The following is a 13,233-nucleotide window of genomic DNA, read 5'->3' as shown; positions in this document are numbered from 1 at the left end:
TATGTCACTCTCTTAACCTCCAGATTAGTTTTGATCCATCTGAAGACTATAGCGGCCTGTTCATCCTTTGTAGCACTTATTTTCAACATCAGTCAAGATGTGCACCAATGTGGAGTTGTTGACTAACACTTCAAGCGTTCTGTTTGGATCCAGACAGCCTTATATATTGAAGTCATCATGGGCCATCACCAAGATCATAGACACTGCTATCTGGAAGAATGTACATTGAAAAGCAAGGGTGCTGTAATTAAATTTTGGTCTATGGACTTGCAATGCAGAGAGGCTTGTTATGAAGAATAGTGAAGTGGTACCACAGGTTTTAACCATCTTTGGTTAACCACCCCAATAGTATTTTTCAGGGCCACCCATTTCTCTCAGAAACAGAGATACTGCTCAGCTAGTGCCAAAAATCTGTTTTATACATGTATGTTTTTGTCTTTAGACTTCGATAACTAAAATGAAATCCCCATGGATATTTGTGAGTATGTGCGAGCATTCATATTCTCGTGTGTGATAGTATATATTTGTGTTATGTGTAAACACTCCCACCCTTTTTTCTGCTGAAACTCCATGTATGATAGAATATAAGTATGTTTGTGTTCATTGTGTGTGAATATTCTGAGCTTTTCTTTGGATAGTATGTATAGGTATTGGTCTGTAGATGAATGGGTGATGCCTAGTAGATGTGAGTACTTGTGAGTCAATCTGTGAGGCCATAATGACACATTTGAGGCTACCATAGCCCCCTGACTACTTACGCTTACATTGCTCTGTTTTTGTCTCTGCAGATTTGTATATATTGTTCTATTGAATTTTTCTCTGAAATAAGAATTTCATTATTTATTTGCATTGCAGTTTTTATTTTTATTTTACATCAATGAACAGTTGCATGATATTTGCTTAGACTTGAATATAAAAGGAATATCCATTATCAAATGATTTCTGTGTTATTTAAGTTTGTAAAACTATATTTTATTTGTTTCACAAACCTGTACACCATGCCCTGACAACTCGCGAGCCCTCTTATAACGCTGGGTCAGGCTTGGATCCTATTTATTTTTTAAGGTAGAAAATGTCCCCCAAAAATTATCCCTATTTTTTGAACTTGAAAGAAAAATCGCGACAAAAAATTTGTAACAGAAACGTTGATATATCGCTTGATTTGTGGTCGAAAACGGTAGATATGACCTGGAAACTTTAACATTTTGAAATTATCAACTTTGAATAAGAAGTCATAATTGGTTACATTTTCCTCCTAATTGACATTCTTAGTACACCGTAATTAAAGATATTCAAGGAAATTTTGATCAATGTAAATGTCACTTACACCTAGTGTATGCAGTACATTAATATTTAAATGCCAATTAAATAATTTTTATTAAGTGAAATTTGTGTTTTAATTCTATCTTTTAGTTTCACTTAAGCGTAATCATCATAAATGCAATGTGTATTTAAACGTAAAATGTGTCACTCCACCGTATCAGTTATGTTCGCAAGCGTTTCTCTGAGAACCTAATTGAGTGCCCACTGTATTTTGATAACTGACTTGTGGAAGTATTTGTTGTATTGTTGCTGTTGTTGTTGTAGCACAAGATAGGCTATACATGGCGGTCCGTATAAATGGTCGAGGAAGAACCCTGGAAACCTCCGGAAAGAACCACCGACCCACGAGAACCTACTGGCAAGCTTTCTCTCATAACCACATTAGCCGAATCCGAGACTCGAACTCACGCAGACATGTGAGATGGAGTGATCCGTAACGGTGATCGCTTTAGACCACTTGAATCAAATAAAGGAGGTGGATTTTTTTTTTTTTAAAGTTAAAAGGAACGTAAATCCAACATACTTAAAATCTAATGGCCCCGGTCGTATGTCAGGTAAATTCACTTCAATTGATTAATCGACCACTGTTATAAATTTTATTGTGCATGTAACACAAAATACCTTAAATTAACAGACTCTTTGATCAAAGATAGCAAGGCAACCAAGCAAAACGAAAACTTCGCAAAAATAAAGAGCTTGGTTTCATAGATACGGACCCTTGTGGGCAAGCGATTTTCTGAGAATTTCTGAACTGAAGCTTAGAAATATCATCAAGGATGATGAGAAGTTTCACTATTACTTTCAATGAAATCACAACATCAATACTGTTCTAATTGAACAATACAAAAATCGAGTTTTGATGTAGGCGATATTCTCACGATATAAATGTCGGTAGTTTTTGAAATAAAGGAATCTTGTTTGGTGGTATATCAACAGATAGTATAGTTTCCGACTACTCTGACTCCCTACTTGCTATATAATACCACTCAGAGAACCAGACTAATCAACAAAACAAAAAGCAGTGACGTAATACACGTTTTTGCGTACACGTGATCGTTGATGAAACCAGGTGGAACGATCTTTTCCATTTTCGAAATTTTGAAAGTAATTGTTATTTATACAGAATAACAAACGACTTCATTAGAAAAAGCGCGTTATTAACAAGTATCGACGTGATTGTAAAAAGAGGATTCAGTCATTAAACAGCCCAGTTCCCTACCCCACCCCACGGTTTTCTTGATGCACTAGCTGATTATTTCGATTTTTGGAGGTCCACGATAACTCGCGCCCTCGCTTATAATGTGGTCTATGTTTGTGGACCCCGTTGTGCGCGAGTTATCGGGGGGAGAGGTGTTAATGTAACAAAACCTCCTCACATCACATATGATGTTATGACAGTATACAAGACATAGGCATGTATCCCAACATCCAAACGGACTTCAAAACAATATCACTACCCTTGTATGTTCTTTATTGACTACATCTGTAATTACTTGCAATGTAATAAAAGCTTACATTAGTACTCATTTGCAATATGTTAACATCTTAAATAATTACGATATTGTGCTAACCTATGCTTTTAAAATAATGTATTCATCTCATTTCCTGAATTTCATTTGAAATCAGAATATTTGTAACTTACTCAAAGTATTAATTAGAGACATTATAAATGAGAAAGAACAGTATAATAATATATTATGCTTTATGTAGTATTCCTTCAAAATCTTGCATTAGACCTGATTGAAATGCAAGGAACATGTATTGTACAAATATTTAATATGGTTGAAATGGATATTTTGGTTTTTAACAATTTGTGATAAGAACAATGATCACTTTCTACATAAAACAATACGCCTCTATGTTTATGAACTTAATATCAGGATTGTTATTCAGGCAAACTAAAAGAAGTAATTACGTTGATTTGGGTCAGGGTTTTGAAGTTTCCTACGTGAATTTTACAGGTTACTATGTTTTAAGTAAACAAGGCGCATGAGATCATTCGAGAAGGTTATTTTCCTTTAGGCAATTGTTTTTTTTAAAGAAGTAGTTGTTGTTCTAGGGTTTAACGCCATTCTTCAGCACAAGATAGGCCTTACATGGCGGCCAGTATAACTGGTGGAGGAAGAACCCTAGAAAACCCAGGGAAGAACCACCAACCCACGAGAAGCTACTGGCAGGCTTTCCCACGTACACACGCTAGCCGAGCCTTGGACTCGAACCCACGCGGACAGAGGTGAGATGGCAGTGATCCGTAACAGTGAGCGCTTTAGACCACTCGGCCACTCAGGGCCCCTTAAAGAAGTAGAAAACTATATATATATATATATATATATATATATATATATATATATATATATATATATATATATATATAGTAACTGAGGATTCGTGCTTTAACGTCTAGCACTTTCAAGCTGTATTATGCTGTGACCAGTTTGAGGTGACTTTTATTTTCTTCAAATTATTGAATTCAAGTACGCCTTTCGAATCGACTTAAAGTCATCGGCACCGTGCCGATTAGGATATCGTCCACAGTTTTCAGCTCGTGAATCAAAATATGCATGTCAGATTTGGCTCCTCTCAAATACGATCTAATTTTACTGAGCACTTTCTGGTACGCCAGAAAAGCCGGCTTGGCTTTTGTTATTTTTTGTTGGTTTTCTTTTTTAGGCCACTATCGTGGGCTCCATGCGTTTGACCATCGTTTGTAAAGCTAGCCCAGCTCCCGATAAAATAAGCATGAATGGATTGATTGTGGATCACGCGAACACGATCCCGGACGCTGTCACGATGAGCGCCACCGTTGCTGTGATTTTCAACTGGCGTCGATAATGCTGATATGAACGCTTATACACGTAGGCCTTTGGGTGGTAATAACTGTAAAACGATTCGAGTTCGCGTCGGTCTTCATCTGGTAAATGTTCGTTGATGTGATTAAAATCGACAATAGGTTTTCACCTTATTCTTCTACATCGACTAAACTTTTCAGCAAAAGATACAGCTGAGGTAAGTGCGTTTTCAAGAATGTCAGGTGTTTACCAAAGCTTTCTTCGCTCAACTTGAGATCCTGAAGTGATTCTTCCGCTACCCACATTGGATGTCTATTTAAGCCTTTTATGATTTTTGTCATCTGACAGCTTGACAAGATCAGCTAATGTATCAGGAGTTGATACCTAGATACCTCTGTGACTCCACGACGTGCAATAATCTAAAATCGTCACCGGAATAAAGTATTTTTCGATGACATTTGGAAAGCCAAAGCGATTTTTTCCACATTGAGTTGGACCTTTTTGAAGTCCCTCACTGCTGAAAATATAAATCTTTGGTCTAGAGGGGCCCAGCGTGTTCAATATTTGTCTCGATAGTTTTCTCAATCATTTATTTTTTTCAAGCAGATCCGGGGTGACTTTTGGAGGGTTATCAAAATATCCACTAAAAGGATAATGGAATATGTCAGGTACAACGCTCAGAATTTTCTCAGTTTCATCCGGCAGAAAATGTTCAAGATAAGTGTACGCCGCTGAAACTTTGTCGATGCTCACCTCTCCATGCACGCTTTAAATGAGCACGTCAATCAAAGCATCCATGACATTATGTCCATTAAAAACCAATGGATCTGGAACCAACGGTTCAGAAGCTGAGAGGCTCTGGAGCCTGTATCAGAGATACCACATCATCGTCTGGAGCATTTCCAGGTCAATCGTCGAGCGACATCACTATCAAGATCGTTTCCATATCCTCGTAATCCAACCCAACCTGCTCTAATAATTCCGTTTGTTGTTAGCATCGTGCAGTTTTCGGTTTCCCTTAAAGTGCTTTCGCGACACTCCTTTATCCATATACTCATGGTCTTTTCGGTCTAAAATTTACGTCGTCTTACATGGTTGATTTCACGATTTATGAATGAAATTAAGGTAAATGAATAATTTCATCCACGATTTTACTCATCCGAGCAGATTATCTATCGTTACAAAAATAATATACGCTTTCAGCTTGTTAACCGCTTCCTGAAGCTGATGATGTCTCATTTCATCCACGGCCACAAAATGTTTGGCTACCGTAGATTGATCGCTATTGAAAGCTTATCTTGATCGGATTTAAGTAAATCACAAGCCTTTTTAAATTATTTGATGTTCTTCTGAGCCGCCTTGACATTGTCTTGCTCATTAACTGGCACGTACACATGATCTGAGGGGCCCCGAGTGGCCGAGTGGTCTAAAGCGCTCTCCGTTACGGAACACTGCCATCTCACCTCTGTCTGCGTGGGTTCGAGTCTCGGATTTGGCTAATGTGGGTATGTGAGAAGCTTGCCAGTAGCTTCTCGAGGGTCGGTGGTTCTTTCCGGGGTTTTCCCGGGTTCTTCCTCCACCATTAATACGGGCCGCCATGTATATGCTATCGTGTGCTGAAAAATGGCGTTAAACCCTACAACAACAACAACAACAATACATGCTCTGATGTAAATAATAGCTTTATTAAATCTCTTGCGATGCCTACTGTGACCGACATCGTTTATACAATACCGTGCACCGAAAACAACTGAACGTCCGGGATTGAATGGTTCAGCAGTGACACAATATATCCTGTATATATTGTATTGCAGCGATGGTGCCGTAAACGTAAATTCCTGAACTGTGCTTCCAACGATGTCGTGCTTACGTACAAAGTAGTACATGACGAGTTCGCGGGTTTTATTTAACTTCTAATCTCTAGCTGGTTAACCTTTCCGTGTTATTAGTACGTCCACATAAATTAAATTTCCACACTGAAAACTCAAACGGAGCTGTGATTGGCAGCCAGAAATTGCTGTACGCATCAAGAAGGATTCACTTGTTGACGTGATTGGAAGGATTGGCTTGTTTGCCAAAAGCGAAATAAGATGGCGTGGACGTTAAATATGCTGATGACCCACTGCCGGATGAATTCTGTTTTGCGTCCAGTGTTGGAAGTTAGTGAGAGTATTACACCCACATTATTTTTCACGCGGCGTGCATCCACGTAAAGATTGTTTCCTACATCAATTCCGCTTAGTGGTGTCGACGGTATGTAAATCTTATCGTAATCCATATTGAGATCGTCCGTCATGTATCCAACAGCACGTGCCAACGCATAATCAGTCACGTGTTATCCTGCGATGGCGTTCCCGTCGTCGGCAACCCAGTCACGGAAAATTGTCGCTTGGCAATATTTCAAGTCATGGTTCCTCCGTACAAGATCAATTTAGTATCACCAAACGATTTTACCTGAATGCCTGATATCGCTTGGGTGTCTTCGGGGATCGACAACGTCGTGGGGATCCCTGTCAGAGCCTTAATGGACATCGATGCATGGATGTTATCTAATATTCCGTCAACAACTAAGTTTCCAGAAATGGCTCCACCTGTTTTATCATGCTTATACGCGAATGCCAGTTCGAGATCTACTGCAGACACAGCATGCGTCGAGACCAGAAAGTGCTCGGTCACACCAGGACACGAACATCACCAACCTCAGCGCGAATACACACCGAAAAATCGAGACATGGAGCGAGGATGTGTACCTTCTTCCCCACAAAGCTTTCCTGAAAGTCCAGGGAAAAATTCAGCCTGCCACAGGTGTAAATTATGGAGCCGGAGATCAGATAACGCTGCAGAACAAAAGGGTTGTTGCTGTTCAAGCCGGTATAGTATCAGCTTAATTAACCGCTACTTACAACAGGCATGCACGATCCTGAAATTGATCGTCTTCAGCCATTATTATGTTAAGTCATGCGCCATCAGCATGTGGTGGTACAGAGATGTGGCCATGGGCGCGGCAATGAGTAGCGAATTTCGCACAAGTGCATCACCTTTAAACGCCGCATATCTGACTAAAACAGAAGCCTCTATTCTTTCTCGATCCGCAGTAGCTGATGATAATGTTTATACAATACAGTTGAAGCGATGATCACAGATGTCGCAGGATCCATTAATGTTAAGACTGCCATTGTCTCCGCGTTAGCATAGGCATACTGAAAATTACAATTAGGGTTTGCACATGGCGCACTCTCCCCGATCCGAGCAGGGAAATTTAAATGATGGCTCCTCTCAGTAGAACTTTGAAGTATGCTGCGATATCTGCATGGTGTTCAGAGGCGTCCGCAACACATACTGGAAAGAGGTTTTTCTGCGCAGTACATACACAAGGCTTCTAGAATGGTCGATATCGTGTTCACCTTGACATGGCTCGCGTTTTAAATGCCTAAAATCAGTATTTTGATTCTTCTGGTTTACCTCCTCCTGACGAGGTGAGTCGGTACCTAAAAACGGGTCACGAGAAACACCGTGACGTGTATAATTTAGTATATAGAATGTGGAACATCCTGGAAAAACAGCGTGGATGCCATTGTGCTGGAGCACGATATTTGTTACAGGAAACTAATCGACGACAAAGCTGAATGTGAAATCCGATGCCAGTGAGAATCAGTAGACAAAAAGCACGTTTGAGAAAGGATACACACCCTAATCGACCGAAGAAGTGTTTGTGGTAGATAAAATAAAGAAAACGATGCCGGTTACGTACACACTTAACGACATCTCAGGAGAGTCCATAGAGGGTTCTTTTTATAAGCAGGAATTACAGAAAGCAACCAGTATGTTTTCAGGATCGAAGTCATTTCGATAAAAGGTAAAAAAATATCTTGTCAGATGGTTTGGTTATCCTGACCAATTTAACTTCTGGATCCCGGCTCCAGTACCAGTGCCTCGCAGCTGATACGTTTTTGCCGGAAACGGGATTGCATTTCGCAGCCTGTTCTTGTAACCCCATCATCTAAAAAAAATACGCTTAAACACGTAATCGAACTTAATAAAGTTCACACAGTCCGGAAGTGGAGTACGCGTAACCAGGTTGGGCCACTGGCAAACTTGATCTCGTTGTGAAGCGGTCAAGTTAAAACTCTTGAGTTTATTCTGGAAGTGATATTGCTGTTTTTAATCGGTGCGTGGGTCTTTGATGATCATACACATTCTCCTCCACTGGTCTTCTTCGTACACATCCTGATCATCCTCCTTCTCCAAAACAATCATCTCTGGGATATAACTCAAATCCTTATTGGCCATCACAATCGCCGCATCAAAATGATTCAAAACATCATCTTAGTCATCCAACTATTCTGGAGAAGCTGATGACCATGTCCAAGGAGGTGGCGATGACGCCTCAGGAAACAAAGTTTCCTGAATCAAGGTTTTTTTAAACGAGGTTTCCTGAAACGAAGTTTCCAGATCCATGGTGTATACTAACGATAACCAGGCCCCCTTTTGCACAGAACACAAACCAACACCACCCTTTTATTTATTGTGCATGGTCCAGAATCCCCCATGGCACAAATCCCATGGGTTTCCTGATCTTGGACTAGAACAACCATTTTACTATAAAATAACATGGGTCTCCTATGTTTGGTCTAGAATCTCCATCAAAATAATCTACTAGCGCTAACTTTCCCTCCTTCCTGTTCGTGGACATGTTAATTGGTTTTGTAGTTGGTTCCGGTAAGTCCAGATATCAGTAAATATCTATGAAAGATCAAAGATTTATTTCAGTTTCTCCAGTTACCATCATCTCAAAGTTAGACTAAACGTAGTCTTTGAATGGACGCGGTGTAGGTTCTTGAAACTTCTTGTACAACACAACGTAAATTAAATAAAATGCATGCTTAAAACAAGTGACTCAGCATAATGTATATCATTTTTATTGACAGATATCAGTAATTTTTTCTTCCTTAAAGACTGACGCGAATGTGCAATTGTATTGTTGGTTTTAACATAACATACAAGAATAAGTTAATAATAATAATAATAATAATAATAATACACATTAACACATACAAAACCTACACCCACCCACGTAAATTTGGAAGTGCATTAAAAGAGGCAATGAGTATATTCTCCGAAAATCTAGAAATTAAACTCATAGCAACTACGTGAAATGTTAATAAATATTTCAGAAATAATGAAATCGATTGATATGTCTGTGAAAAATGGTCACTAATGATGCATATGTTATTTTCATAGCATTTGCTTAACGCATCACTGATTTTTTTTAAAGTGCGCATAATTTCGTAACTTTTGAAAAGCTTTCACCAATAAATTGTGTGTATGCGTGTGGGTACAGAGTTTCTCAGTCTAATTATGGAAATAAGAAAAGAAATTGTCAAAAGTATTCTGTTCAAAATAACTTCAAATACGTGTACATAGAAAGAATATTTCTTAAAAGACTCTCTACGTATTATTCACTTCGAGTGCCCTTGACATCATCGTTGGAAGCTTTGTGAATTACTAGAAGCCATATTGCCTCGCCTGATGTGTTTTTGCGTCCATTTACAGGTCAGAATCTTCCAGTAAGTTTTCCGGAAGTTGGCATTGCAAAGAGCGTAGCAAAGGGGATTAACTGTGCTGTTGATGTAGCATAACCAGTAACCTGCAACAGATACACGGTGGTAAGTAAATTCTTGACAAATATTTATATTATTGTATCTAATTTAGTTACGGTTTGATCATCTCGTCTAGAAATAACTAGGAATAAAATAAAACAGTACACAAATATAGCTGTGTGCATGTTTGTTGGCTCTTGTGCAAGACATATATGGTCTGACGATATTTTTCACTGCGTGATAGACTACGTGGCGGTAAGTATAACTGGTGGAGGGAAACCCCGGTAACAATTATAGACTCACGAGAGAGCGTAGGTACTAGGAAGCATCTATTACAACACGATGGTCGAGCCAAAGACTCGAACCCACGCAAACAGAGGTGACATGGCAGTGATTGGTAAAAGCGAGCGCTTTTAAGCACTCGGCCACCCTTAATACTTGTGTAAAACAAACAAAAATGACATAAATACACGGTGTAAGAAGATCGATAAACAAGTAGATTACTAGATAGCTGATGGTAAGCAATAATAGTCTTAAACCTTCAAACCCTCTTTCTAGAGAGCTAAGATTTCATGACAAATATAATTCTGAACTTAAATGAATTAATTTTGTACACATATGTCACTGAATTTTGCATACTTAATGTTTATTCACAATATCTAAACTAAATTGTGCTCAATTTCCATTTCCCCGTACAATTTTAGACGAAAGCGGTTTATTTACGTCCTATCTGTTTCAAAGTACTAAATTTGGTTTACCCTATGCCCCACGAGCAAAATTGCTTGTAATGATAAAACCGATAAACTTAAGCTCTCTGGCCGTAGATTGCATAATAGCCAGGGTACTTCTGACTTTCTGACTAGAGTTAAAAAGTAAAACACAAAAGGTTTTGCCTGGAAGCTGTCCACTTTACCGGAGCAATTTCATCGGCAGAGTTGTCTGAATTTGGAGGGGATATCTTAATTTGGCTTTCTGAATTTAGAAAGAGGTGTGACGATGGGTCTTGATTTGGAAGTATGATTTTGTATTCAGTATCACTATTTGAGCGAAAATCTATAGTTCAAACACCATAACTATTATATTGATCATTGTTTATTTGATGTTTGATTTTTAAACGTTAATCATCCGGGTGATATTTCCATAACTCAGTCATATTTGTTTTATTTGCATTAATCATGTTCATTACATGTTATGAGTTGTTCCAGTTAGGAATAGTATCATTTTCCTGAAATCATTTGTTTAGCTCGAAGTGCATTTTTGTGTGAAAGCAATTGTTGAAATTTATCCGCACGAGTTTGGTGTCAGATTTAATATTTGTTCATTAAAAACAATCATCTTGGGTCACGAAATTGCCTTTTGCGTCATCGCTGTAATATGATCACAACCCGGATTATGTCCTGTTACAATGTTTTTGCAGCAGCTATTTATTTATGGCCTTACTGCGTCTAATTCGTGCTTTCTCTAGGGATTTTTTAAAATCATTTTTTAAACAATAAAATCTTTTGTACGACGAGAATATTATTATAGATAATCTCAGACTGGCTTTAGATCATATTATGGAACGAATCATACAATTAATAGTTGCACTACATTTTATAACTCCCGCCCAACCTCACTTGCAAGGAACTATCTTTATTGATGTGATAAACATCGTAAAATTTCAGATTTATTCGTACATACAAGAGTAAACGAATCTTGAAGTCGTCGCTTTTAAAACCTTTTTCTAGCATTAGAACCTCAATACGCTACTGACAGGACTTTGATGCATAACTGTCCAGACAATCATTTTATTGATCTGCAAATTAATTGTTGTCTTCTTTCTGCCTAAAAGCTAATCGAACATCACGAATGTTCTTTCGTTGTAAAGCTGACACAGTAACACGCGCTGCCTTATGGGTCAAAGAGATAAAAAATTAGTATGTATATCGCTTTCAATTTTTTTATATCAATTTCAAAAGACTTTGTTTTTGCAAAAATATCCCTCAAGTTTTCCTTTTTATCAAGACACAGTCAGTAACTTTTAGCGCCTTAAGGATACCACAAGCAATGTAAAGAAGGCATTTAAAAATCGACTCTGGGCAAAATTTTAAAAATAAACAAGACCACAACACTAACGTAACTTAAGAAAAGCGGCAACCTAATAGAAATTCAAATTAGGATTCATCTTCCCAATATAGTCTTTTTTAAAAACATTGAAAGGTAGAGTTCGCATGTAATGTAAATTTTACTGCATTTTGCTTGGCAGGATTTTAATTTTTATTAGCATGCTTAATAGTTTGCTGAGCAGGTTTAGATCGTATTTCTATTGGCAGGTTTTAACATTTAGGCAAGGTGGGTTCTGACTTTGATTTCATTAGCTACTTTTGACTGTTTTAATGGTATTTTGCTGAGCAGCTTTCACCGTTTTCCTATTAAATTTACAAATTCTGTTTCAATTTACTGCTAGTTGTTATCTTTGCCATACTTAAAGTAAACTTTCATTTCAATTGACAACCATTTGCTGTTTAGACGATTACGAATGAAAGACTGTGTCGGAAGTTTCTAGCAATGTACTGAAACGTTATAAAGCACTTATCGATCTCTGAAATTGTTTCTGCTTCCTTGTTTCCAAAGAAGAACAGTTAGGATTGACCTGGTATTCGAGCAAATCTACCGCGACACAAAATCTCAGCAGGAAATGCTTGTTGAAAAATGAAACAATTAGTGTGAAAAACACAAGGATATGCAGATTTTACAAAACTCTTAAAAATACTTTGTTGATACAACAGACGAATTTGATTATCGAATATTTGAAAACTCATCAAAATAGGAGTTGTATTTTGGTCACCGGGCGTATAAATTTGGTAACCATTAACATATTTGTGAATAAAATGAATAAGAATAAAGTCAAGGTAAATATTTGATTGGATAATATGCTGAAAAGGCGAATTTATCGTTGTAAAGGTGTTCCTGTCTGACAGTACGTACATATTTTTAATGTATATTAATTTTAATGTACCATCTACCAGAAAAGGTTTATTACAAACCCGTCTCATTTACTCATGATTTCTTTTTGTAATCTATTATTGTAGTGTTTTGTATTGTAATGATTCATGTTCTATTCTATTCTGTTAGCATCTTATTTTATTTTGCCTTATTCCGCCCTATTATATTATATTCTAACGTATTCAATGCTATTTCAATATAATCTCTAATATTGACACATTCACTAAATAAATCAGCAAAACTAGTATGACTACACAGTTTGGTGCCAGAAAATGAATTCCTTTTTTAGTTTCAGCCTTAAAATTCCCGTGTCAGATTCTTTTGTGCCAAGGAGACCTAAATATAGTAGGGAGAGAATAAACAAGCTTTTAATAAGCAATTTGTATGATAGTCTAAAATGACCTGATATTTAAGTGTTTCATAGTATCTTTTAAATAGCTGAGGCAATTATGAGAGAGAGAGAGATATGATTATCAGAAACTATATTTTAATTAATCTGATGTTGAAATACATATAATCTTGAATCATGAAGCAAA

The 13,233-nt window shown here is 37.6% G+C and overlaps 1 protein-coding gene across 3 annotated transcripts in view; it reads right to left on the bottom strand.

Annotated features, from left to right (window-relative positions):
* Positions 1–9,032: 9,032 nt before the first annotated feature.
* The window catches only part of LOC149805763 (muscarinic acetylcholine receptor M1-like), an 81,575-nt gene continuing 77,374 nt past the window's right edge, over positions 9,033–13,233 (bottom strand). For all 3 annotated transcript variants that reach the window (XM_089950433.1, XM_089950432.1, XM_089950434.1), the window contains one exon: positions 9,033–9,759. In XM_089950433.1, coding sequence (XP_089806559.1) covers positions 9,593–9,759 — 167 coding nt within the window. In that variant the 3' untranslated portion in view covers positions 9,033–9,592. The remainder of the gene's footprint in view (positions 9,760–13,233) is intronic.

Source organism: Sinohyriopsis cumingii, chromosome 2, assembly GCF_028554795.1.
Source record: "Sinohyriopsis cumingii isolate HCF-2022 chromosome 2, ASM2855479v2, whole genome shotgun sequence".
Taxonomy (NCBI): Eukaryota; Metazoa; Mollusca; class Bivalvia; order Unionida; family Unionidae; genus Sinohyriopsis; species Sinohyriopsis cumingii.
This window is presented reverse-complemented; position numbering and strand designations above follow the sequence as displayed.